The sequence below is a fragment of the Saxophila tyrrhenica genome, assembly GCF_035928015.1.
Source record: "Saxophila tyrrhenica strain CCFEE 5935 chromosome Unknown scaffold_8, whole genome shotgun sequence".
NCBI lineage: Eukaryota > Fungi > Ascomycota > Dothideomycetes > Mycosphaerellales > Extremaceae > Saxophila > Saxophila tyrrhenica.
The window spans coordinates 136,498-161,587 of NW_027041740.1; the positions used below are offsets into that span (position 1 = coordinate 136,498).

At 56.6% G+C, this 25,090-nt stretch overlaps 11 protein-coding genes across 11 annotated transcripts; 6 read left to right on the forward strand and 5 right to left on the reverse strand.

Moving 5' to 3' along the window:
- Nucleotides 1-462: 462 nt before the first annotated feature.
- On the forward strand, nt 463-3,480 carry NIC96 (nuclear pore complex subunit; the record flags this gene model as incomplete). Its single annotated transcript, XM_064802601.1, has 1 exon — nt 463-3,480. One exon carries the CDS (start codon nt 463-465, stop codon nt 3,478-3,480), a length of 3,018 nt encoding a protein of 1,005 aa, XP_064658726.1.
- Nucleotides 3,481-4,890: 1,410 nt separating this feature from the next.
- Nucleotides 4,891-5,260, reverse strand: LTR77_005356 (uncharacterized protein; the record flags this gene model as incomplete). The annotated part of the gene is made up of 2 exons (XM_064802602.1): nt 4,891-5,100; nt 5,153-5,260. The coding sequence occupies 2 exons, from the start codon at nt 5,258-5,260 to the stop codon at nt 4,891-4,893; spliced, it is 318 nt and encodes a 105-aa protein (XP_064658727.1).
- A 193-nt stretch (nt 5,261-5,453) lies between these two features.
- ARP9 (Actin-like protein arp9 (SWI/SNF complex component arp9)) lies at nt 5,454-7,540 on the reverse strand (the record flags this gene model as incomplete). Its single annotated transcript, XM_064802603.1, has 3 exons — nt 5,454-7,160; nt 7,225-7,461; nt 7,511-7,540. The coding sequence occupies 3 exons, from the start codon at nt 7,538-7,540 to the stop codon at nt 5,454-5,456; spliced, it is 1,974 nt and encodes a 657-aa protein (XP_064658728.1).
- A 342-nt stretch (nt 7,541-7,882) lies between these two features.
- Nucleotides 7,883-9,822, reverse strand: LTR77_005358 (uncharacterized protein; the record flags this gene model as incomplete). Its single annotated transcript, XM_064802604.1, has 5 exons — nt 7,883-8,178; nt 8,237-8,369; nt 8,424-9,498; nt 9,557-9,656; nt 9,714-9,822. 5 exons carry the CDS (start codon nt 9,820-9,822, stop codon nt 7,883-7,885), a joined length of 1,713 nt encoding a protein of 570 aa, XP_064658729.1.
- A 1,656-nt stretch (nt 9,823-11,478) lies between these two features.
- On the reverse strand, nt 11,479-13,717 carry LTR77_005359 (uncharacterized protein; the record flags this gene model as incomplete). Its single annotated transcript, XM_064802605.1, has 3 exons — nt 11,479-12,627; nt 12,681-13,445; nt 13,496-13,717. 3 exons carry the CDS (start codon nt 13,715-13,717, stop codon nt 11,479-11,481), a joined length of 2,136 nt encoding a protein of 711 aa, XP_064658730.1.
- Nucleotides 13,718-14,098: 381 nt separating this feature from the next.
- On the forward strand, nt 14,099-14,997 carry LTR77_005360 (uncharacterized protein; the record flags this gene model as incomplete). The annotated part of the gene is made up of 2 exons (XM_064802606.1): nt 14,099-14,221; nt 14,293-14,997. 2 exons carry the CDS (start codon nt 14,099-14,101, stop codon nt 14,995-14,997), a joined length of 828 nt encoding a protein of 275 aa, XP_064658731.1.
- Nucleotides 14,998-15,058: 61 nt separating this feature from the next.
- On the reverse strand, nt 15,059-17,311 carry LTR77_005361 (uncharacterized protein; the record flags this gene model as incomplete). The annotated part of the gene is made up of 2 exons (XM_064802607.1): nt 15,059-16,610; nt 16,647-17,311. 2 exons carry the CDS (start codon nt 17,309-17,311, stop codon nt 15,059-15,061), a joined length of 2,217 nt encoding a protein of 738 aa, XP_064658732.1.
- A 485-nt stretch (nt 17,312-17,796) lies between these two features.
- On the forward strand, nt 17,797-19,862 carry ATG15 (putative lipase atg15; the record flags this gene model as incomplete). Its single annotated transcript, XM_064802608.1, has 2 exons — nt 17,797-19,319; nt 19,352-19,862. 2 exons carry the CDS (start codon nt 17,797-17,799, stop codon nt 19,860-19,862), a joined length of 2,034 nt encoding a protein of 677 aa, XP_064658733.1.
- Nucleotides 19,863-20,392: 530 nt separating this feature from the next.
- Nucleotides 20,393-21,324, forward strand: LTR77_005363 (uncharacterized protein; the record flags this gene model as incomplete). The annotated part of the gene is made up of 2 exons (XM_064802609.1): nt 20,393-20,564; nt 20,630-21,324. 2 exons carry the CDS (start codon nt 20,393-20,395, stop codon nt 21,322-21,324), a joined length of 867 nt encoding a protein of 288 aa, XP_064658734.1.
- Nucleotides 21,325-21,880: 556 nt separating this feature from the next.
- Nucleotides 21,881-23,225, forward strand: LTR77_005364 (uncharacterized protein; the record flags this gene model as incomplete). The annotated part of the gene is made up of 3 exons (XM_064802610.1): nt 21,881-21,965; nt 22,026-22,338; nt 22,391-23,225. 3 exons carry the CDS (start codon nt 21,881-21,883, stop codon nt 23,223-23,225), a joined length of 1,233 nt encoding a protein of 410 aa, XP_064658735.1.
- An 849-nt stretch (nt 23,226-24,074) lies between these two features.
- Nucleotides 24,075-24,965, forward strand: LTR77_005365 (uncharacterized protein; the record flags this gene model as incomplete). Its single annotated transcript, XM_064802611.1, has 1 exon — nt 24,075-24,965. The coding sequence occupies one exon, from the start codon at nt 24,075-24,077 to the stop codon at nt 24,963-24,965; it is 891 nt and encodes a 296-aa protein (XP_064658736.1).
- Nucleotides 24,966-25,090: the final 125 nt, after the last annotated feature.

Genomic DNA, 25,090 nt, shown 5'->3' on the forward strand with positions numbered 1-25,090 from the left:
GCGAAATCTGCCAGGCACGAGGCACAAGGCGGGTCTGCTCGTGTCGCCATGTGGAGGAGAGGTATCATCGTTCGGTTCTCTCGGAGACAGCACGTCATGTCGTTGTGCTGATTCATGTTGGAGGATGCATCTCGTTCAAGAGTCCATATTGGGAAGGTAATCCATACAGAAAGGCCAAAATCATATGTTCTTGCAATCAGCCAGTCTGACATCACCGCCAAAGCAAAGGATGGTCAGCAACGCAATGCAATGCATGTAGTGAAGAAGAGGTGAAGTGCTGCGAAGGAAGAGAGAGAGAGAGTCGTTGGAGCCGACCTCAGAAATGCCAAGACCTCGAAACGCGATTCGCGTGAAGTCGACTTTTCGAGGACCAACACAGCTCACAGCGACAATGCGGTGAGGTTGGATCTTTTGTACAGTAAATCTCTTCCTTCCTTTTCACCTTTCACACTCACAACCACCATGTCTTCCCTCTTCGGCGGCACCACCACCGCCGCGCCAGCAGCCTCCTCAGCTCCAGCAAATGCCAGCGTCTTCGGAAATGGTACGCTTCTCCCACAACAGAACCAGCAACCGACACACGTCGGCCCAAATGGCGCCGCACCGCAGCCAGCGTACTTCGATGCTCTGCTACAGCGAGGAAGGAAGAGGCAGACGGAAGAACGAGGAGGCGCGCTTGGCGATCTACCACAGCTTCAACTGGGACTGCAGGACATATCGCGGAAAGTGAGGAACCTTGGGCAGGGAGGGCCGTCAGCTGGCCTGGCGAGGAGTGGGAATGCCAGGGCTCACTATGTCCTGTCGGCATCAGGGGTAAACACGGGACAGGCCCTGCGCGACCTCAATGATCTAGCTACAACCACGACCTCATCTCAGGCGGCAGCAAACCAGCTTGCGGCAGCCGACCCGACTGGAGTGAAGCAGACGCTTGCGCAGCAGTACCAGAATGACTTCCAGAAGATGGTGGACAGCCATGTACAGAAGGCGCAAGACGACTTCAACCGGATGATTGACGACAAGCTGCACGGAGTGGATTGGGATGCGCATCGCCAGCGCATATACGAGCACTTCGGATTGAAGAAGCCGCAAGATCCAACAGACCCCACGGCGAGCACGAACGCCAGCTTTGGCCGTTCGTCGCGCTTCCAGGGCCGATACGGTGCATCCACGGCCAACAGCGCTTTCGATGTCAACATGACCAGGTCGATCATTGGCACGCCAGGTCCGAACGGCGTGCGCAAGAGTGTTTTTGGCGATGTGGCAGACAAAATGCCCGTGGAAGGCATCCGACCTGCGCCGGAAGACAGAGGAATGCGCTTGAAGCAGGAAAAGTACATTGAGCGGGTGAAGGAGCTCAATGTCGCAAGACTGCAACAAAAGGCATACCCGATTCTGCACAAGTTTTCTGAGGTTGAAGCTGAGCCGTCCAACGACGACACCTCGATGCTGGTCCACGCCTATAAAGCGCTTATGAAGATGATCGGGGAGGACCCAACCGTTGAGAACCTCTCGGATCCAGCAGCGGTCAAGGAGCGCCAGTTCGCAACAGCCTATCTCGACGAGAATACAGCCTCTGCGCCAGCAATTCGCATACGAAAGCGCATCATCAACGGATCGCGCAGCTTTCTGGAGGGCCTGTTCTACGCCCAGCTCGAAGCCACCGTGACTAAGAGTCCCAAGGAGGCCAACATCGGTGGCGTACCAACGGCGCTTGCGAAGGTCAAGGGCTACGTGCGCGTGAGGGCTTCGAGGAAGGAATTAGGCCCAGAGCCTGAGAAGCTCCAGTTGCTTAATGGTGACTACTGCTGGCCCATCATCTTCTACCTTCTGCGCTCTGGTTTGTATCAGGAAGCACTGGACTACCTGGACGAGAACACTGCAGCTTTCCGACAGATCGACCGCTCGTTCGTCCGCTACCTTCGTGCTTTCGTCGCCAGCAACGAACATCGCCTTCCACCGGATATGCAGACGGCGATCAACAATGAGTACTCTGCTCGTACTCGCCTGGCGCCAGAAGAAGTCGACCCATACCGCATGGCATGCTGCAAGGTGCTTGGACGTTGCGAGCTGCAGAAGCGTAGTCTTGATCGCATCACCAGTGACATGATGGACTGGATCTGGCTGCAATTTGCGCTTGCTCGGGAGTATAGCCGAGTGGACGAGTTCGCGCACGAAGCGTTTGGTCTGGAGGAGCTACGAACATCAATCAAAGAGATTGGCGAGAGGTACTTTGGTCCGGGCAGCGATGTTGCGAATGCACCGACTACGCTCTTCTTCATGCAGATCCTGGCGGGCATGTTTGAGAAGGCAGTCGCGGATCTGTACCCGCATGGCTATGTTTCAGCAGTGCACTTCGCCATCGCGCTGGACTTTTACGGTTTGCTGAGGGTGGCCGACGTCAGCAACAACGAGGACCTGCTGTCTAATACCAGCCGGCAACAAGCTCAGCTTGCGTTCGGAAGCATGATCGGGCTCTACACTCGCGACTTCAGGACTGCGGATGCCACGGCTGCAGTGGACTACCTCACGCTGATCTGCTTGAATGGTGACATGACCGGCGACCTTGGGAAGAAACAGCGCGAGCTCTGCTACCAGGCGCTCAACGAAGTCGTACTGGAAACGCGAGAATTCGCGCAGCTTCTAGGCGACATGCGCGCCGACGGCCAACGCATCAAGGGCGCCGTAGAGCAGCGACTGAAACTCATCGGCCTGGACAACGAGCGCGAGTTCCTCAAGAACATCACCATGGTCGCCGCCCGTACCGCCGACGAGCACAGCCGCGTGACCGACGCAGCCCTCCTCTTCCACCTCGCCGAAGACTACGACAAAGTGCTCCAAGTCGTCAACGAAGCCGTCTCCCGCGCCCTCACCACCGAACTCGGCGAACAGCCCGCCCGCCTCGACCCCCTCAAGCCCCGCAACGAATCCCAAGACCCCAACCAACCCCAAACCACCTCCGACCCGCAATCCAGCCTCTCCCTCACCGCCGTCGACGACCCCATCGACCTCGCCGACGGCTTACTAAAACTCTACCAGTCCAGCCCAACATACTACACCCGCATCCGCGAATCCACCTCGGACTCCACCACGCTCCTCCTACACCTCGCCTCCGCGCGCTCCGCCCTTGAAAGCCGCGACTGGAGCGCCACCATCGACCTCATCACCACGTCCCGCCTGCTCCCGACCACCACCAGCGGTTCTCTCCCCGCGATCCGCTCGTCAGCGAACGCGTTCCACGACCTCCCCGCCGTCGTGGCACGCACGGTCGGGCACGCGATGTTGTGGACTGTAGTCGCGTGTTCGAACAACGTGGATCGGTTGAGGCAGGCGGACTATGAGTTGGGGAATTCGCGGGAGGCGATCGTGAGGTGTGTGCAGGTTGCGAGGGATGTGATGGTTTTCGCGGGTTTGATACGGTTTAAATTGCCGGGGAGGGTTTGGGATGCTGTTGTCAGGGTTGGGGGGGATCTTGGTGCGTAGGTGGACGTGTGCATAGACGAGCAGAAAGAATGGGGTGGCTGCGCAATGGGGGCGGCAGGTGAATGCGTTGGAAAAGTTGGACAAAGGGGATGCAAGTGCAGGTAATGTTTGTTCAGTGGGCTCTTCTTCGGTGCAGGGAAGGCACAGTGCATGGGCGCACGTCTCAAAGGAGCTTGTTGGATACATCTTCTGGTCTGCGAGCGTTGAGCAAGCCTTCTAGACCTTTGTGATGGGAAGAGTGCTTGTGGTGTGGCAGAAGCATTAGAACAAACGAAATCGATCGATCTAACATCCACCAAAACGATTCTCCAAAACCAGAAGGATCTCGTCTCGTCCGGCTCTTCTAGCCAACGCTATCGCACAACCTCATCAGACCACCAGCCAGCTGAGCACCACCATGCACAACTACCGCCACGTCCACTCTCCCTCTCCAATTTCGGAACGCCACCTCGCCAACACCGGCCACGACCCGTTCCATCACCACCACCACCACCACTACCCCGGCCCTTCCTCCCCAGTCTCACCCCCCTACATCGACCTCGACCCCCACTCCAACCACTGGACCCGCGGCCCCCACCTCCTCCCCCACCACAAACCCCTCAAACACTTCGCCCGCCCCGTTGACGGCAAACGCCACGGCTTCCTCGGCCGCCTCAAAGACGGCCTCTCGGGCCAAGGCCCAGACGTCTACGTCGTGCTGTCCGGCGACAAACGCACGCTCCACCGCGACCGACCGCAGCGTGCGCAGTGGAGTGGATGGGAGGGGCCGGAGTGGGATGGGGATTGGTGGGGTGCTGCAAGGGGTGAGGGGGTGGGGGAGAGGACGTGGAGTGAGGATTTGCGGTGGGTGAGGCCCGGGGCGGGGCGGAGGGAGGGGAGGGGGGAGAGGTATAATTTTCGCACGAGGAGGTATGAGGGGGAGGACAAGAGGGGGAGGGGAGGCGTGTGGACGGATGTTGTGTGGGAGGAGGGGACGAAAGAGAGGGAGAGGAAGCCGTTGGCGTTTAGGGATGAGAGCGGGCGGTGGAGGACGAGGGTGCCGTGGTGGGCGGCAGAGTGTCCGGGTGGGAGGGCGGGGTGGGAGGTATATTGATCGCTTTTTGGTGCCATCGGAGAGGTAGCTGGCTAGGTGCTGAAAGGTTGCGCACACAGCTCGGAACGAAATATGGATGCGTTTTGCTTAACGTTCGACGGGGAATGATGGTTCGATGGCCTCGGGCTTGTGCGATGTGCCCGATGGAATCAATCTTGTTGTTTTCAATGGGCATGATGGCGTATCCAAGTCGCCACAGATGCCAAAAGTACGATGAACTGCTCTCGTCAGCACATACACGCTTCACACCACACCAAACGAACGTAGTGATGCTACCTTCATAGATCTTTCCAGTCGTAAGCAAACCCCACCAGCCCCTACGCCTTAGCGACCTCCCCATACCCCTCCCTCCCCCTCGCAAGCAACCCTCGCGTCCGCTCAGAACCCCACTCCTCCCTAAAAGCCTTCAGATCGCCCGCCGACTGCACCGCAGCTTTGCGCACACGGCCGAACATCTCCGCTCTGCTTGTTGCTGATTGAGCGAGCGGCGAGACTAGTGATGGTATTGTCGTTCGCAGAGAATCGATCTGTAGGGATACGATCAGTCCTGTATGCCGATCAAATAGTGGCACCATTCACTCTGTCTTGTAGCATTTCCAGATGCGCCAGCGCTGCTTCGATTTCGGTGGCGCTCATGGTTTGTTGTCCAGCCGTCGGCGGTGTTGAATTCGATCCGGCCTCCGCCATAATGGCAGGCCAGTGGCACCGCTGTCTATTGGTATCAAGATGCGCTTCTATTGATGTAGGAAGAGGCAAGGGAAGAGGTGAAGTCTGGAAGCCACCGAAAGAGCAGTCTTGGCGGCCGGCTTAGATAATGCCTCGTGGCACAGTCTTCTAACATCATTCAATACTAACACACTCTGCTGTCAGCCATGACACCCTACAGCATACACTCATGAATGCCATTCGGCCCTTGCTCATTATAGCCCGTCCTTGTCATATACCCGTTACTCTGCCCTCCATCCACAATGAACAACACCTTCGCTGCCACCTGTGCGCCCAGAAAGCTCGCTTCATCATAGCCTACTTCCTTCCATTCCGGGAAGTACTCTGGTATCTTTGCTAGTTTGATGCTGGTCGGTGTTTGCGCGTGGCTGGAATGCATGTGCTGACCGTGCGTGGACTGCCCCATGACCGAGCCTGAGGGATGAAGTTGTGGGTTCTGCGCTGTGGTTGCAGCGAGAAGAAGAGGGTTGACCCCACCATGGTGAGATTGTTGTTGTCCAGGCATCTGCGGCTGAGGCGTGTTGGCACCAGTGGCCATGGGTGTGCTGAGATTCGATGGTAGCTCGGAGGTGAAGATTGTGGCGGACGATGGCGAGATGATGTACTTCTTGTTCAGCGTGTCGAGCAGAGCTTCTTGGAAGCCTCTCACTCTCGAGCCGTTGCCGAGGATAATCAGGCTGTCCCAGAGATCGCCTCTCTTGTTGACGTCTCCGCAAGCTTGGATGGTGCGGTGGATGGCATCTGCAAGCCTGTCGAGGATGCCGCCATCCGCCGCCTTGAAACGCTCAGTGCCGACCTCGATCTCTCTGCGAAACCCTCCCGATGGGCCCTTGTCAACGACACCATCGAAAGCATCATCAGCAGGCTTCTCTGAAACAGCCGATTGTGGTTCGGGCGTCTTCTGTCGTTTGTTCGGGCCGTCTCCAAGCGCGGATTGCATCTCGGTCATGCCTTGACTTGTCACACCAGCCTTTTTCATGGCATCGTGGAGCGCAAAGTCCTCATAAATGAACGTGTTCCGTGTGCGCTTATGATTGGGTAACCGTGGTGGTCGCGCAGCCGCTTGTTGCTGTGCATCACTGCCCTTCTTCTGCTGCTGCTTTGCAACTGCCTTCTCCTGCTTCTCCCGCTCCTTTTGCGCCAGGTACTCGCTCATGTTGCCACCAGTCACGATACTTGCGATATCGAGCACGCCTTCATCGTCCTCCAACTTCTTCTCCTCGCCCACCTCGGTGTTTGGCCCCGGTCCTCGCGGCAGGTCCAACCCAGAGCCTTTCCGCTGTCCCGGCACTGCTCCATCTGCCCCTGTTGAAGCAGCTGCAGCAGGGTTGTCTGCACCGCCAGCACTCGCCGGTTCGTCCCCAGGCATCTCCACATCGGGCGGCAAGATCTCACACACCGGACTCTTCTTCAGCTGCTCGCACACATCCCTCGAGAACCCTTTCCTGCCACTCAACAGCTGCACAAGACGCTGCGTCATCGCCTCGCCACCACAGTCCGGCACCGCAAGACCCCGGCCGACATTCTGCAACATGAATTCGCTGATACACGTGATGTCCGCCTTCTGATACCCAACATCCACCACCGTTGCGTTCGACAGGCCGTAAGCGTACGAGGTCGCCATAGCAGAGTCCATCAATCCAAATGCGGGCACCTTGAACTTCTCGAAGAAGAACTGTGTGACACGTTCGTGGTCTTTAAGCGTCCACACAGGTTGTGCTATGAGCAAGACCGGCGTGTGGAAGGGCGGGTTGACGGTGTTGTAGACGTGTTCCATGAGGGCGTAGAAGCAGGGCCAGTCCGCGATGCGACCACTTTGCATGGGCCATATTGCGCCTTCTTCTGATACGCGGTCCTCTTCCTGAGCGCACAGTAGTCAGACCATGTGCCAATGTTTCCACGAACGCCAAATGTCGTATACGTACCCACTCATTCTCATCGTCCTCCTGCTTCTGCTCACTCTGCTCTACACCATCCGTTCCCTCTCCATCAGTCTCCGGCTTCGACTCCTTGCTCTTCTCCTTTCTCCGGATCTTCACAGCTTCATATTCTCCCCTCTTCTCAGCCGCGAACATGCGCGACCGCAAACGGTACCGCGCGGGCGTGAAAGACTCCGGCAGACCCAGTTGCGCGAGGGTCGTTTGTGAGCCGGGAGAGATGATCTGTATGTCGCGTTAGTCATTAGCAGAGTCGCGTGATAGAGAAGCATACGAGGATCTGGTCATCTCGGAAGGGAGGCATGGTTGGGCAGGTGGCAGGTTGCGGCTACAGTACGTGTTTCGCGCATCTGAGGGAGTCGCGAAGTTCGGTTCGGCGTTTGGTATGGCTTCAAGGGTTGCTTACTCCTAATTGAGCGTTATCACGTGATGCTACAATCAGATGCCAGAATCAAAATACATCAAGCTACGAAGGTGCAGATAACAAGGCGTTTTCATGTGGAAGTTGGCAGTGGCCATGGTAGAATTCGATCACATATGTGCAGCTTTCTTTCTTCATGCTACATGGTTTCGTTACAGTGGTATCTCAACATCAAACATCCGCCGTCGTCACAGGAGCAACAACCGTTCCACATCTCCAGCCCAACTATGCAGATATACTGGCGACCCGCTGGTCATTCCCACCCCTGCGCTTCTTGATGCCCACAAGCTGCAGCATCTCAACCCAGAAGCCCAGAGGCTCATCCGTGAAGGACGCCTCATACGCGTCAAGTGTTGGTCGTTCCCAGACAAAGTCGACCTCGCGAGCGGGTACGAGTCTCGTCCTCTTGATGAGCTTCCAGCCGAGGAACAGGATGGGTGCGAGGATCAACATGGTGTAGTAGCTGAAGAAGCTTTCGACGTCGAACGAGGGCGTGTAGGATTGGTAGCCGTAAACGCAGACTGTTTCGAGGTTAGTCAACGAAAATGGCATGACGGATGGGTTCGTGTGGCAGCATACCAATGGTCGACATCCAGATCAGTCCGATCCAACCGCAGTAAGGCTGGAACTTTCCGTAGTACGGGAAGCTCCTGCGGTCGATGCCCTGCGCCTTGCAAGCGCGGTAGAAGAAGATGTAGGTTATGCTCATGACCTGTGGAGATGTGTCAGCGCTAGTTCTGCAGCGAGCAGATTTTGTCGAACTTACAATGTAGTTGATGACGCCGCCAGCGGTAATGAGAGCAATGAGCCAGTTCAAAACGACCACGGAACCACTGCCAAGCTGCAGGAACGCCAGACACGGGAAGATCATTGTGATCAGGAAGCAATAGACCGGTACGCCGCCCTTGGTGCAGTACCTGAGGAACTTTGGTGCACGTCCCTCAAGCGCGAGACCGTAGAGACCTCGGGTAGAGCAGTAGGTGTAGGTGTTGCCAGCTGAGAAAATGGAGGTCACCAGGAGCGCGTTGACGAAGTGAGGCAGGCCAGTGATACCCAGATTCTGCATCGCAATCACGTATGGCGATGCAGCGGCGGTACCGGCACCATCGGATCCACCCAGAACCTTTTCCAGCTTAGGGTCGTTGTAGGGAATGAGGACACCGACGGTGAGGGAGCCCACGATGAAGAAGAGGCCGAATCTCCAGTAGATGGTCTTGAAAGCGTTCTTGATGTAGATGCGCGGGCGCTTCGCCTCTGCGGAAACCATGGAGATGTATTCCGGGCCGACAACGGTGAAGGAAGCCGACCAGAGACCGCCGAGGAAGCCTTCAAATTGCCCGAGCGAACCTTCACCCACGGTTTGGGTGAACGCACCTGGCTTGTTCCAGTATCGGAAGCCGAACGCGTCGTGTTGTGGGTTGCCGCCAACCATCACGACGAACGTGAAGCAGAAGAGCAAGAAGATCAGGATGACCTTGCCGCCAGAGAGCCAGAATTCAGCTTCACCGTACAGCTTGACCGCGAGCACGTTCAGGATGGCGTAGAGAACGATCGCAACGGCGATGACCGCGGCGAGAGGAATGTCGTCACGCCAGAATCCAAGGACAGTGCATAGAGCTGTAATCTCGAACGGGATCAGAAGGGCTTCGTAGATGTAGAAGTTCCATCCCGCCATGAATCCTAATGCGTCGTCCACGAAGTGACCGGCCAAGCGAATGAAGCCACCCGTGACAGGGAAGAGGGTGGTCATTTCGGCAATGCAGTTGTTGATCAGGGCGAGCATGATCGAGTAGATGGTATAGGCGAGGAACAGGCCACCAGGACCAGCTTTGTTCAAGCCGCTGTTCAGCACAGTCAGTATTCGGTCGCTCCATCCTTTTCTTTCAGGTGAATGCTTACCCTCCGATGGACACGAAGAGAGCAGTACCGATGGTACCGCCAATGGCCAACAGCTGGATCTGCCTGTTGCCGAGGCGTCGTTGGAGGTCATCCTTGTTCTCTGAGCACAATAGTCAGCTACCTGTTGACTGTCGTTGATGCTGGGTAGTTTGCTCACCAGAGACGAAACCCTCCTCGAAATCAACGCCATCTACCACCACGTGCTCGTCATCAGCCTTCTTCTCCGAGTTGGAGTTGAAGCTGAAGCCATTGTCGAAGACACCCATGATTGCTGCTGAACGATGATGCGCGCTGGACTGGACGAAGAGGGGAGCATGACAGGGTGGCCCTTGGGCTCTATATAGGCCGCCGCGCGCATCATGGCGCCGCCTACTGCCACAATAATGGAGTGGACCCTCCTGTGGCCCAGCCTATCTCGTGGGTAGATCCACGATAGCTTAGCGTGGACGCTCGGACGGCAGAGGTGAAGTCCAAGCCAAGGAGCTAGAGTCGACTTTTGGGAGACGTGGTCTAGAACACCTTTAGCATCTCTTTACACCTCACACTTCTCCGGACGCCGGTCATCTCCACAACCCTGCCACTGATATCAACGCATCAGCAAGACCCGTTCGAAAACCATTACCTTGTCGCGATGTTCATACAACTCTCCATCGCCGCACACTCACTACTCGTTGCCTGCAGGATCTCCAAAGATCCCACAGATTGCCTTCCGCGGCGCCCAGCATAACGACAGGAAGATGCCATAGCCGCTGATGGCTAGGCCTGCATTTGCCGAACTCTAGGAGCGAGCCATGGCCCGTCGCAGGCTCGCAGCTCGCCAGCGGCCCAAATCCCATGATCTCGGCTCAAGATAAGCTTACCCTTTGCCTCCCTCCGCAGATGCATGTCAGGCAGAGTTCCGCCTTGCAGCACCAATCCCATCTGGTCGCTGGACGCTCGCTTAATTCCTCCTACTCCCCAACAGTGGTGGGGCGGACCAGGCCCTTCCCTGCCAGTGATCTTTCACAGAGGCGAACTTTTGTTTTCTCGGACCGAGAATCTGGACAGCCACTACGATGCGATCTTCAAGTCGATGATACTCGGAGACCCTTCTGTGTGGATTGACCAAGAAAACTTTCTCCCCGCACAATGGTCCGAGGGCAACTGTTGATATCAGACCGCGGCCGTATTTGACATAGCCTGCATGAGGTGGTAAGATCTCTCACACAGTCAGCCCGTCTTGCATGTAGGGCTGCAGCAGCCACCGGCCAGTCCGTGTGAGCGAGGGACCCGGGGTCGCGTGCATAGTACCCATCTAGGACTACTGCTACCGTCTCGAACGCCTCTTCCTCGCCCACCCGCATGCGCGCAAGGTACCGAATCTCAGGTACTGGGCACCGCATACGCAAAAGAGCAACACTTTGCTGTTTATGGGTAGCCGGAAGAATGTTTACTGATCATGACTGACTGACTCGCTGATCGATGTATCCTCCGCGTGTGTCGACGTTGTACCCTTTCAACATAAGCCCACTACACTGTACGGAATCTCACGCGGAGGATGCTCCTCACGATCTGAAACGTCCTGCACTGGCGCTCTGACAACATCCTTCTGCGCTGACAATAGCAACACAACCTCAAACAACCTTTTCCCCTCATCCTCTTCCTTCATGCACAAAGAACAATTCAAGTCCTCCTAGAAAGATTCCGTATCACTTGGCGGACCTTGCAGCGATCCTGAGGGAACGTCGCGCTATATTCGGAAATAGCATCCACGACAACAATAGATCTCAAGGTACGCTGGCGACGAAACCTGAACCGTCCTGCACTATACGGAAGGATTCAGCAAGTTCTGGGATCATGGCATTTTGGAAGAGTCAAAGAGCTGTCTGCACAACCAGTCGTGTTACGTTATGGCTTGTGTGCTGGAGGACGCATTGGCCCTTCTACCACAGCAAAGCTATCAGACCAGCCACCAAGGTCAGTGCCGACACCGGCAGGCTGTTCGCGGCCTTGCCTTCTGCCGCCTGAGGGACAGAGTTCCGCTGCAGAGTCCAAGCCCCGCCTGTCACATTCCTCGCCATGCCTCCGACAAGCGACACCGACGTGCCGTTCGAACTGGTCAGCGACCCGCTGACGCCTGGAATCCTGACACTGCCCATCGTCCCAGACGGCGTCGTGAATTGCAAGCTGCCGACCGACCCATCGTCCGCCGCCGTGACCTGCGAAGAGAACTCCCCCAGATTGGTGGAGAAGCCAGCATCAACATTCTCCAGACCTCCTAGCGTTGGCGAGATCTCCCACGTCTTCCCGCCAGCGCTCAACAGCTTGATACCGGCGAAGTGAAAAGTCAACGTCGACGTCGGTCCGGTAGCCCAACCATGCGCATGCGAGACTCGCGGGTCATTCGTGTACGGCGCATAGTGCAGCCTACCATCCGATGAGTACCCCTCGATGAACGTTGAGTTGGTCATGCGCGGATCATCCAGCATGAAACCCCACTGCAGCCTCATGAGGTCGAGAGCAGCGCTGGCATTGCCGGCAAGGAGATGCATCTGCAGCTCAAACCCAGAGATGAACGGGGATACAGCATCCGCGGCTTCAACAGCAGGAGCGCCGTATGGGCCCCATCGGGCGGCGAGGCCTTCAGAGATACTCGTCATTTTGGCTGAGGTGTCCGCTACACCAGCCACGACGGCCCAGCTGTTGCCATCTTGTGGATGGAGAGTGGTTGTCTCGTTGTCCCGGTACAGGCCTACCGAACCGTCCCACAGCAGGTTGTTCGCCGAAGACTTGATAGTCGCGGCTTTGCTAGCCCAGGAGTCGATCAGAGTACTGTTCTCGCCCAGAACCTCGCCGAGCATAATACCCTGATTGATGGTGTAGTAGAAGATCGAGTTGGCTTCGATATTGTGGCCTCCCATGCCGAAGCGGAGCCAGTCGTTCGAGCTGGTGACGTTCATCATGCCGCTGTCGTCGATGAAGGAGAGCGAGAAGGTAAGGCCGAGCTTCCATGAATCCCACTTGCCTTGGAGGTATTCCAGGTCTCCAGAGTAGAGGTAGTAGTCAGCTACTCCGATCAGAGAGTACAGGTGCTGCTGACCGTTAGCACAGATACAGCGAAGTGGAGGTCAAGGACAGGACTCACATAAGTCGCAGAATACGTCGGACGAAAGCCAACACCAGCATACGGCAGCTGGCCATTCGCCTTCTGCAGTCCAAACAACGAATCCAAAGCATTCGCAATCGAAATCAAATCGTACGTCGCCACCGTAATAGCCGGCACCGCAATAGCCATATCACCTGCCCACACAAGCCGGTCTCGCTTCGCACCATCTACCAGAGCACTGCTGCCATTGGTGATCGTGGTGTTGCTCCACCAGGTGTCAGGACCAAAGCCGTCGCCCTTCTGGGTCGACTCGATTTCCCCGAGATGGACGAGCGCGTTGCCGTACTCAGGGTTGATGGTGCAGATCTGGTTCGTGTATGCTCCGGCGTACCAGACGCGGTTGATCAGCTCGTCATCGCAGTGGAACCAGCCTGTGTAGTCTCGCAGGGCGTCGTCTTCCCAGTGGGGCATGGGACTGAAGCACTTCAAGTCAGCATTCATTTCTATGACGATGAAAATTGGATATGCTAACGTGAACTCAACAGTGAGCTGCTGGACCTCGATGCTGCCGGTTGTGTTGTGGAGGACGTTCAGGTATCTGAAAGCACCCCGTTCGTGCTTCCGGTCGGGTGTATAGGTGCCAGAGTCGGTTACGTGGAACCACAGCGCCTCATCAATACCGGCGTCTGCTGTGGCATCGCAGCCTTCGCCGGAGATCCAAAGTGAGGACTCGGTGAACGAGATGCCGATGTACTCGTCCTCATCCACATTGCCGATTTGGAGCGAGGCAAGGCCTGCGATATTCTGAAACCGTCATCAGCTCAACTTTGGTGTACGGCTTGAAGGAAGCATACCTTGCCGAAGTCATATGTCACAGCGGACACACCGTCGAAGGTAGCGCTTCCAATAGCATCGCCGGTCAAGCTGGCAGCACCGTTGACCGTGCCATTGACGTTGTACACCGAGACGGGGTGCAACGATCGAGAAGATGGAGCTAGGATGTACTGCTCGTACTGGGCAGCGCTCGCAGCTGTAGCGAGAAGCAAGGGAATGATCTTGGGTAGAAACGAAGCCATGGTAGCTCAACATACGATAGTCACAAGGTCATATACCTACGAAGGTGAAAGGACGAGATGGACGAAGCCTTTTATGCTGTCAATGTCCTCTCCGATACTTTCCTCTTGCCCCATTAAACACTCTTACGGAGACTGCAGCGGCAAATGCTCGTCCCCATATTGATTGCCTCATTGAAAGCGACTGGGTTGTCTGGAGTGCGGAGTGCGGAGATGTGTTAATTCCTGACGATCACATGTGAAAGCACTGCCTTTCGGACGCCATTGACCCGAGCTTGTTCGCACATCTTTGACCCGAGCATCGAGAGCGTCCGGACGTTGACATCTGACGTCGACATTCACTTGGACCTTCCACTTTCGACAATTCGACAACAGAGCACAACCATGTCCGAGCAAGCACAACCAAACGGCGAAGAAATGCACATCAACCCCCAACGCACCCAAACCCTCGCCGAGAACCTCAGCCACGTCGCCCAACGAGTCCAAACCGCCAGCAACGGGCGGAAGGTATGTACCCCTCCCCCTCCCCCTCCCCTACCATCCCACACCTCTCCCTCTAACCTTTCGTCAACCCCAAGGTCCGCCTCATAGCCGTCTCCAAGCTCAAACCCGCCACCGACATCCTCTCCCTTCACAACAGTCCCAGCCAACATCTCGACTTCGGCGAAAACTACGCCCAAGAGCTCACGGAGAAATCTTCCCTCTTGCCTACGGCGATACGATGGCATATGATCGGCGCCCTGCAGACGAACAAGTGCAAACCGCTCGCTGAGCAAGTCGCAAACCTCTACTGCGTCAGCAGCGTCGACACGGCGAAAAAAGCCGATGCGTTGGAGAAAGGCCGCGCAGCTCTGGCCGGGAAGCAGGATTTGGAGGAGAGGAAGTTGAGAGTACTGGTGCAGATCAACACCTCAGGCGAAGAGGAGAAGAGTGGCGTCGAGCCCGGCGAGGCGGCGGGGTTGTGTAGGCATGTGAGGGAGAAGTGTCCCCACCTCCAGCTCGCGGGGCTCATGACGATTGGAGCCATCGCGCGGAGTCAGGAGGCTAGTGGACCGGAGGGCGTGAATGAGGATTTCGTGCGGTTGAGAGAGGTGCGGGGCAGTGTGACGAAGGAGCTTGGGATCGGAGAGGAGGAGTTGGAGCTGAGTATGGGCATGAGTGCGGATTTCGAGGCGGCGATTGCGCAGGGAAGTGATGAGGTGAGGGTGGGGACGACGATTTTTGGGGAACGGCCGGCGAAGAAGGACGCCAAGGTGAAGGAGGAGAGGGCTGATGAGGGGTGAGGTTTGTTGGTAAAAGGATTTGAAATGGATGGCTGGATGTCATGCGTCTCGTGGTGATGAACTACGTCGCTATGGCCTCCCCGATGGCCTTGGCCAGCCGCCGGTATTCCTGCAGCAGCTCGTCCACCTCCGCGATCTTCAGCTCGCCCGCGCTCTGCACCTCCAGAAATCGCTTCCGTGGTGGTTTGAGCTTCCGTAGCTCAGCGAGCGCTTCCCTCGCGTTGAGGTCGTCGCCATCGCCGTCCCTATCCTGCTGGGTCTCCAGCAAAGCCGTGTCGCTGACATTGGCCCGCGCACCAGCTGGAGACTCGACTATATTCGCCAACCTGTCCGGCTTCTCTGTCGCTGGCGATGGTTGAGCAGGTGAGGGCGTCGGAAGGCTTCCCGTCCGTCCAAAGCGACCAAAGCCAGGCACGTTGAAGCGGTTCAGAGGATTGATAGTGTTGATGGTGGCCAGGAGATTTGCCGATGGTGTCTGTGGCTCCTCCTTCTGCTTCGCCGCCCAAGCGACTTGCTTGAAGCTGCCACCCGAACGAGCACTATCGGCGCTTCTGTCTCGCAGCTGTCTCTTGCCGCCTAATAGATCAAGCATCTTTGCATCGTTTCGGGGATTCAAAGGGCCGTCGATCGCCGGGCTGCTGCGTCCGCTGAGGTTGAGGCTGTCATCCTCGTCGCCCGGGTGTGGCGAGCTGACAAGCTTCCTCGCATCTTCCAAAGTCTTAGGTAGTGGCGAGTCTCCAGCAGTGCGGTCCTTGAACCGGCCAAACACGAATTGTAGACTATTCTCCAGTGAACCATGAACCGAATCGTAGATCTTGTCGGCAGTGTCGAGAATATTGTCCCTTCCAGCCTCGATGCGGTCAGTCTGTGCTTTGACTAGAGCAGATATGCGCCGCTGCTGCTGTGCGAGCGCGGCGTTGCCCGTAGGAGTTCGTGGTGCAGAGGGCAGAGCCTTGACCGCTTGGTTTGGGCTGCTGCTCTTGTCGGATGACTCGACTGTGACCTGTGATACTCCGGTGTCGGCAGCTTTGGTGGGGACTGTGCGGTCTGGGAATGCGATCGTCTTCTCCGCTGTCGGTGTAGAAGGATTTGAACCTGACTTTGGTGGGCCTTCAGGTAGTTCATCAGCGCGCAGAGAAGACAGATCGACCGTCTCTAAGAACGAGATGGCGGCTTCCAGATTCACAAGGCAGTACGCAGCTTCGCCGTCCACTTTGCTGGCAGTTCGGAACCGCTGAATGAAGTTTAGGTTGCTGACGACGTTAATGCCTTCTGGTGGTGAGGTAATGAGCGTGTAGATCAGGGTCGGCAGAATCTCGTCTGCTGATGAAGATGATGGGAACAGCTGCGACAGCGTCTCGACGATGCTCTTATGTGCGTCAGTCAAATGCTGGAGCTTTCCAAGCGGATAGTGGTCGTCGTCCATGCGTTGCAGAGCTTCTCTCGCAGGAGCCAACGAGCGATGAATTTCATCCTCTTTCTCCTCGGTGGCCTTGCGGACTTCTTGGTTGGTCGGAGAATCGACATGTAGCTCCTTCAAACCAATGCCCACCAACGCGAGGGCAGCTGTCCTTGAACGGAGCTTGCCATCTCTAGCATCGTCGTCTGAACTTCTGTGCTTGTAAATTCGATCGTACACCTTCTCACACACCGACTTCTCCACCGCCTCCTCCAATGCCAGTCTCTTCAGGTCCAATAATCTCCTCGCTTTTCTTCTGTGTGCCACCTCAGAAGCTGTGAGCATTTCTCCTCCGCTGTTACTGGGCGAACTTTCCGTCCGTTTGGCGCCAGACCCAGCCCGTGCTCGTCCTTTCATTGAAGCCTTGGAGCTGTTCGACGGCGCTGGAGACTTCTCGCGCCCGATGCGAGAGGATAACGAAGCTATGTGCGTCGCGATAGAAGCAGCAGCCCGTTCGTAGAAGTCCTGGAACAGATTCGACAGAGCGTCCGCGGTGAGCGGCGTTGGATGTACTTTCGCCGACAGGCTTTCGATGAATCGCTGCGTCAAGCTTCGGATCTCTACCGGCAACTCATCGAAGGCATTTGGCAGCTGTAGGCCAGGGGTATCTGTCTCTGCCTGCTGTTCCTCGTCATCGTCCTGATTCTCGAATACGTCTGCGACAGGCTTCTTTCCAACCATCTCTGGCGAGCTGCCCTCATAGCGTGCTGGTGACAGAGCTGGTATGCCTTGATCTTGCAGAGTGTTGGCTCGTCTTCGCGGGGACATGGCTGTCTCATCCATGCGTGAGAAGGACTTGATAGTGTTGAGACTGGGTCGCTCGGCCGCCGTGGCTCTTCGTGGTGAGGTGGCCATATCTTGAACTTCAGTGTGAAGAGTCTCTACAGTTCTTTCGACGTGGTAATCACATCAGTCTTGCGTTCTATTCCCGTAGGCTCCCGCGGAGGCTGATGTTGCAAGCAAGATCCTGATCCTGCGGGTGCGCGTCAACAGGGTGGGTCGAACAAAGCGAACGTGAATGACCAGAGCCAGCTCAAAGGTCGTCTACTTCAATCTTCCGCCTGTCATCAAAAGTATGTCGCTCAGTCAGACACTCAACCTCATGAGCACATGTTGTCTCTTTGACCTGGAGATAGCCAAGCCTAGAACTGACCAGGATCATGCGGCTCTCCCATGGCGTTCCCGCTCCGCAAGACTAAATCGATCGCTGATGACGTTCTGTTTGGGCTTGAACTCCGCTGCCTACTGACACTCATCAGTCACGAGGAACAACACGCCTACCTATGCAATGCTCCATCCATCCTGCCGTCGCTCGCTCGAGCAGCAACACCACCTCAGCCATGCTCCGGATCGGTAATGCGCTGCTCGCGTGTCTGCTGTTGGCTGTGGCCTTCAGCGGGCATGCAGTGGCAGCGAGGGCGAACGACCGAGATGTAAACATTGTCTTGCCACCTGGATCACCGCCAGATTCTGGACATGGCGGGCAACCGAAGGACCTAGGGGAGAAGGTGTTTACTCTGAGACACATCTATCATCACGGCACGCACGACTATCCCAACTTACATCGTTATGTCGACATACCCAAGGATGCGCAACTGTACATCAAGGCCGACGATGGAGAGACGAGGTTACCAACGGAGAAGAAGCTACGGGCTAGGGGGATGAGCACCAACGTTGAGCGCATGGTGGACCGAAGTAGAGGGACAGTTGAGGGGCTGTTAGAATATGCTGGTGCATATGGGCATGCGATGTCTCTTCCGTCGTCAGCATGGACAGTCGATGAAATCAGCGGGCCAAACTACACCGACAAGTCATCGGTCATCACATTCGCAAAGATGGCGAACAACGCGTACACGGAGGAGCCGAACACCGGTGGCTGGGAAGATGTCAAAGGCGGCTTCAACTACACAGACGATTTTGGCTGGGAGCAGGATGGTCTGCGAGGGCACATCTTCGCAGACGAGACAAACAAGACTATTGTCATTGGGCTGAAGGGCACGTCGATGGCTGTCTTCGATGGGGCGGAAACAACGGGCAACGACAAATTGAACGACAACCTCTTCGGGTCATGCTGTTGCGCGCAAGGCGGACACTGGACGTGGAAGCAGGTCTGCGATTGCAAAGGCGATGGCTTCACATGCAACTCCACTTGTGTGAGACAGGCGCTCAACAAGAAGAGCCATTACTACTGGGCGGCCAAGGACCTCTACCACAATGTCACCGAGCGGTATCCGACTGCCGACGTTTGGTTCTCTGGTCACTCGCTGGGTGGTGTGGTCGGCACACTGATTGGGTTGACGTTCGGTCTCCCCGTCATTACGTTCGAAGCGTACCCAGATGCATTGGCTGCGTCTCGCCTTGGTCTGCCTACGCCACCTGGCTATCGCATCGGAGCCCACCAAGCTCGACCTGACACAGCTACACACCACTTTGGCCATACAGCCGATCCGGTCTACATGGGCAACTGCGGTAGTGCCGGCTCACTCTGTACAATTGGCGGCTATGCATTTGAGAGCTACTGCCATACTGGCATGACTTGTACCTACGACACGGTGAAAGACTTTGGCTGGAGGTCGAGCGTTATGAACCACAAGATTACCAGCGTCATTCACGACGTGCTGGAGAAGTACGACACGGTCGCCAATTGCACATCGAATCCTGACTGCCAGGATTGCTATGCATGGAACTTTTTTGAAAGCAACGGGACGGAGACGACGACAAGCGCTATGAGTACCTCGACGTCGAGGACCAGGACAAGAACGGAAACGTGTTTGACTCCTGGCTGGTTTGGCTGTCTCGATGAAACGACCACCACGACAATGTCCACCACTAGCACTTCCTCCAGCTCCAGCTCAAGTACGACGTGCGAAACTCCCGGCTGGTTCGGCTGCAAAGACCCGACAACCACCACAACCACCAGCACCGCGACCTCCACAAGCGCTTCCCCCGCGCCTACAATCACGACTACCTCCAGCCTGCCAACCTCGACGTCAACATCCAGCTGCAGAACTCCTGGCTTCTTCGGCTGCAACGATCCTACTTCCACCACACCTACGCCCTCCTCTACGGTTCCATCCTCAGCACCCGCATCAACTTCGCACTCGTGTACATCAAAAGCGTGGTTCGGGCTGATCTGCCTCGACCCTTCGCCCACCGACAAGATGACTCCCAGTCCGACTCGACTTCCGACTACGAGACGGAAATGCGAAGAGAGGAGTTGGCTTGGATGGTGCAACTCGTGGGACGGTGGAGCAGGAGAATGGAAGAACGATCTTTGAGCGACCTCTTGAGTGGTGTTAAGGGAGAGTTAGGATATAAGCGCTGGTTCAGAATGAGTAGCATGATCTTTCACGAACCACTCCATGTTTGTATACCATATCGCCACCCTGGAGCATTTACTGCATAAGTTAATTTGCACGTTTTGTCTCGGTATACATGTATCGTACGCTGCGTCCGCGTAATTCCCATTTGCCGTATCCGAGACCGGCGAACATGACATCAACCTCTCCACAACCCATGTCGACGATCAGCCTTCCAAGCCCTTCCGCGACGCATCCGCGCTCTTAGCGTTGCTTAGTCTTGCGCTTCGAGCGATCAAAATCCGAACGACCGAGATGGCCGAGATGTCCGCAACATGATTCGAAGTTTCTCCATTAGAAATTCAGCAAACGCGCGCTTTGCTCTGGGAAGGGGCGGACGTCATTGATGGATAGGAAGGTAGGGTCGGGAGATGAGTTTCATTGCTATGTGTTCTCCTCTTTCTTTTCGTCTGGTTCTGTGCTTTCGACACTACATCGCAATTCATATCGCAGCGCCACCCATTGTTCGACGGGCAGTATTCGCGTCGCTATCTCTTCTCGCGGGCAATATCATCAGACGACGTTGAGCAGACCAGAAGCAAGGACTTGCAACGACCCGCCACCGCCTGCACCCGGCATGGCACCGGTGATATGGGGTCTTGACCTCGCCGAGATCAAGTGGTCGAAGTTCAAGAGCAGTTACATGTGGAACAGCGAGTACCATATGCGACGGACCAAGTTCATCGTCTACCAATGCGCGCTCATCTTTTGCGTCGTGTCGGAGTCCTTGGGCACGGCGGCGTTGTCTGGTAAGTCGCCATATCTTTCTACAGTTGAGGTGAGATGCAGTGGTTGACGATGGACGATCGAACAGACTACGTGGACATGCAAACACGCATCCAAGGAATCAGCGCTTCGAGAATACACGTCTACAACGATGACTACGTCGGCGCCGCCTCCTTCAATATCTTTGCCGGGGTGTTCGTCGCCTTCATCTTCGGCGCCGCCTTCTTCTTCGACCTGATATGGCCGGAGCGGAAAGAGTCGAAAGGAGTCAGGATCGCATGGAAGGTCTGCGGCGTGCTGGCTGTGGTTATGCACCTCGCCGCTGCCCTGACACTCACAGTCATCACGGCAAGACATCGAGCGTTTATCCGAGGAGATCACGGGCAAACAATCCTCACCGAGCAGGAGCAACGGGTGTGGTGGAGGCAATACTCGAAGCACAGCGAGGCGCCATTGATATACAGACACAACCCGAGAGCCATCGCGGCGGTGGTGTTCTCGTGGATCGGATGGTGCAGCCTACCGCCCAGCTGCGTGTTGTTATATCTGGGCATCGACAACACGGAGAAGGGGCCAGGACCGAAGTCAGCACACGCTCGCGCACGAGATGCTTCTTTCGAGGAAGGACAAGCCGACAGCGACGCCGAAAAGCCCAGAGCATCCAGCGACGATCCTGAAGCCAACGGCGCATCCCCATCCTCAACACATGCCGGAGATGGGACGTACGATGCGCCTGCGCCGGTGGCCGAACAAGCACCCGCACAGTCGGACGCTGCACGGTAGACACCGGTCAAGCAGGCACTGCGTAACAACCGCTTTTCTAGAGTGCTGGAAGGGGAAAGCCCCGGCTGCAGCAGCGAGGTCACGGAGGCTTCGGAGTTCAGCGCGCTCGCGTCGGGGAAGAAGAGGGCGAGGAGCGAGGAGGACAGGAGGAGGACGCTGGGGGAGAGGAGTCTGGCGGCGTTGACGAGTGGGATGGCGGATAGTGGGGTGGATTCGCGGTGAAGGGAGAGGGTTCGGACATTGCTGGGGGTTTGTATATGCATAGCGTGGAATCACGAGCGTTGGAGCGTGGGCGGTATATCGACGATCGCCAAGCGGTATCAGTGGTATTCCCTTGACGGATTTCATGTGAGAAGTGGCGTTCGATGAGCTTCCCCAGCTAATGACGCCGTGGCTCGTCAGCTGGTCCGAGCTTTGGCAAGCGCGGTGGGCATGTTTTTGTTCCTGCCAGCTTTTCTCCAAACAAACCTCCTTCACCCTCCAAATCTCACCTTCCACACCACTACCACCTCCATTTACCCTCCAAAACACCTGACAGAGCCTCGATACAGCAACCATGAGGTTCACCATCGCCTCACTGGCGGTCGTCGCCTTGGCGACACAGACTGTTGTCGGCAGCAATTGGCTCGGTGGTAAGCCAGGTAAGCGTCAATCTGCACCACAGCACTGGATCTCAGACTGACTAACACGAGCCCGCATAGCCTACAACAAGTGGCACGAGACTGAGCTCGAGCGATGGCTGTCCGACCACGACATCCCCTACCCGGCGCCCGCAGACCGCAAGGACCTCGAGGATCTTGTTAAGAACAACTGGGACGACTACGTGGCCAAGCCCTACAACAGCTGGGACACGCAGCGTCTGCAGAACTACCTCGCCTCGCAGGGCAAGGAGGTCAAGAAGGGCACGGAGAAGAACAAGGATAGCTTGATCCAGCAGGTGCAGAGCTACTGGCACGAGGGTGAGAATCAGGCGTCTGATTCCTACCACAGCGTGCAGGACTGGATCTTCGATAGGTGAGTTCGACCATCATTACACAGTGCATTGGAGCTCACTAACGTCACCCAGCTGGACTGAGTCGCAGCTCAAGTCGTTCCTCGACCACCACGGCATTCCCAACCCCACCCCTCGCACTCGCGACTCGCTTCTCCAGACCGCCCGCTCCAACTACCAGTCTGCCGCGAACAAGGCGGGTGAGACTGCCAGCTACCCAGGCAACTGGCTCTACGACTCCTGGTCCGACTCCGACATCAAGTCCTGGCTCGACGAGCGTGGCATCCCAGCCCCGCAACCGTCCAACCGTGACAAGTTGATCGCCTCTCTGCGCCGCAACTCTCGTGTCGCATCCAACAACGCTGCTTCATCTGCTGCCTCCGCTTCTTCCTCTGCCCACACCGCTCAGCAGTCCCTGAGTGACCAGCTCCTCAACAGCTGGAGCGACAGCCAGATCAAGGAGTGGTTCGACAAGAACGGCATCAACGTTCCGCAGGGCAGCAAGCGCAACGAGCTCATCGCTCTCGCGCGCAAGCACTCTTCGTCCCTCACTGGCAACAACGCGCAGGACTCTGCTGCTTCGGCATACGGCGCTGCAACCTCTTCCGCTGGCAACTACTACGCCCAGGCCACCAACGATGCCTACGGCTTCGGAAGGCATTACTACGACTACTTCATGAACCAGTTCGGTATGGCTTCCAAGGATGCTCAAGCCAGCCTCAGCTCTGCCTCCTCTGCCGCCAGTGTCAGCCTCAGCTCGTCTTCCTCCTCTGCCAGCGTCGCGGCCTCCAAGTCTTCCGGTGAGGCGGGTAGCTCCGCATCGAGCGCAAGCAGCATCGCCTCGAAGTCAGCTGCCAGCGCCAGCAATGAGGCGTCCAAGAGCGCCCAGAGCGTGAAGAACGAGTTGTAAGCGGATGGAAGACAACGAACAAAAGCAAAATGATCGAGCGATAAAGCACACAGACATGGGCTGGGGTGGAGTGGCGATGATACCAATTACCTTTACCGGCGCCTGAAATTGACAGAATGGGGCATGATGATGGGTGGTTAACGAACTGTACTACTAGTATTACCATGGCCTCTTGAGTAGCTTTAGTTAGGAATGATACGGTGATATGATAGCGTTGTGCTTTTCTCATGCCTTACTGTCCAAATGCTGTCCATCGGATGCAACCCGAGAAGCAAAGTGCTGGCAGTGCAATTGACCAGCCTCGCAGTGCCACTCATGACACCAATTCTCAGTTGCTCGGGAACTGCGGGTGACTTCCTTGCAGTCCTCACCGAGCAGAGCCTAGTAGGTACTTCCACGCCATCACGAACAATCTACAGCACCTTAAAAATCAAGCAACTGTCACATCTCGATATCGCCTTCGCGGGAAGAACACGATCATCACCACAACCTAACCTCTCCCTCCTCCTCCTCCAACCCCAACCCTAACCCTCAATGCCAAAGTCCGCCACGCTCCGCCCAACGTCGCTGTCCATCGACTACATCAACATCGCTGGTGCAGTAGAGCGGCCATGCGTTTTACTGGGCTTAAGCTTACGGTGCGTGCGATTTCGCAGATCGGGGCCGCATTCGCGCGATCAGTGCAAGTGAGTGAATGGAGCTGGAATCCTTCCTGTCAGCTTTGCGGCCGCCTCGCCTCGATACATAAGGTAAGAGGGTCAAGTATAGCAGCGTGCGTTTCCTTTCAATCTCGTCCTTGTCTCCTTCCGATCCTCACGTAGCGTCTTTCCTACACTTCAAACGGCAAACATGGAGCAAGACACCCAAAACGACAACCCCCTCGACATGACCACCCGCGCCAAAGACTCCCCCTGGTACGCCCACGACGTCGCCGCCGTCCTCCAGCCCCAAACCCGCTCAATGCTACAAACCCACGCCAACATCCTTCCAGACGACATCATCGCCCACATCGAAGTCACACGCAGCAAAGCCTGGGCCCTCGCCCCCTACCCCTCCGTCGGCGCCCTGACCTGGCTAAACCCCTACCTCACGCTGCACCTCTCCCACGACCTGGTGCTGGAGAAGGTGAAGTCCGGCGCCACGATCCTCGACTGCGCATGCATGATCGCGCCGGACCTCCGGTACCTCGCCTCCCGCGGCGCGCCGGCGGAGAGGATGTACGGTTTCGACATCGAGGCGGGTTTCTTCGATATCGGGTTCGATTTCTACCGCGACCGGGAACGGTGGCACGGCAGTTTCTTCGAAGCGGACGGCACGAAACCACTTTCAGAGACGAAACTAGCTGTTCTGAAAGGGAAGATGGATATACTCTGGTGTCCGAAATTCCTCCACCTCTTCGACCGCGCGCAGCAAATCGCCGTCTCCTGTAACCTTGTCGGGCTGCTTCGCTCGGTGACAGGGAGTCTCTTCATCGGCTCGCAGAACGGACGGCCCGTGCCGGAGGAGATGCCGGTGAAAGAAGGCAGTCTCGGGCACGGGCAGAACAGTATCTTCGGCGCGAACGCGGAGGAGATGCAAAGGATGTGGGCGGAGGTGGGGGAGCGGACGGGGACGAAGTGGGAGGTTGAGGCGCGGTTGTTGGATCTGCGGACCGTGGGGTTGCATGTTGAGGATGGGAGTTGGTATAAGCGGGTTACGGGGTATAACCTGCAGTGGACGGCGAGGTTGGTGGAGGCGTAGTGTGTGAACGAGTCATTTTGACGAAGTCTATACACGCCATCTGTATGATACGTCTAAAAACAACCCCGTCGCCTTGCGACCAGCCCTGCAATGCATGCAATGCAACGCCAAACACCACGCTGAAA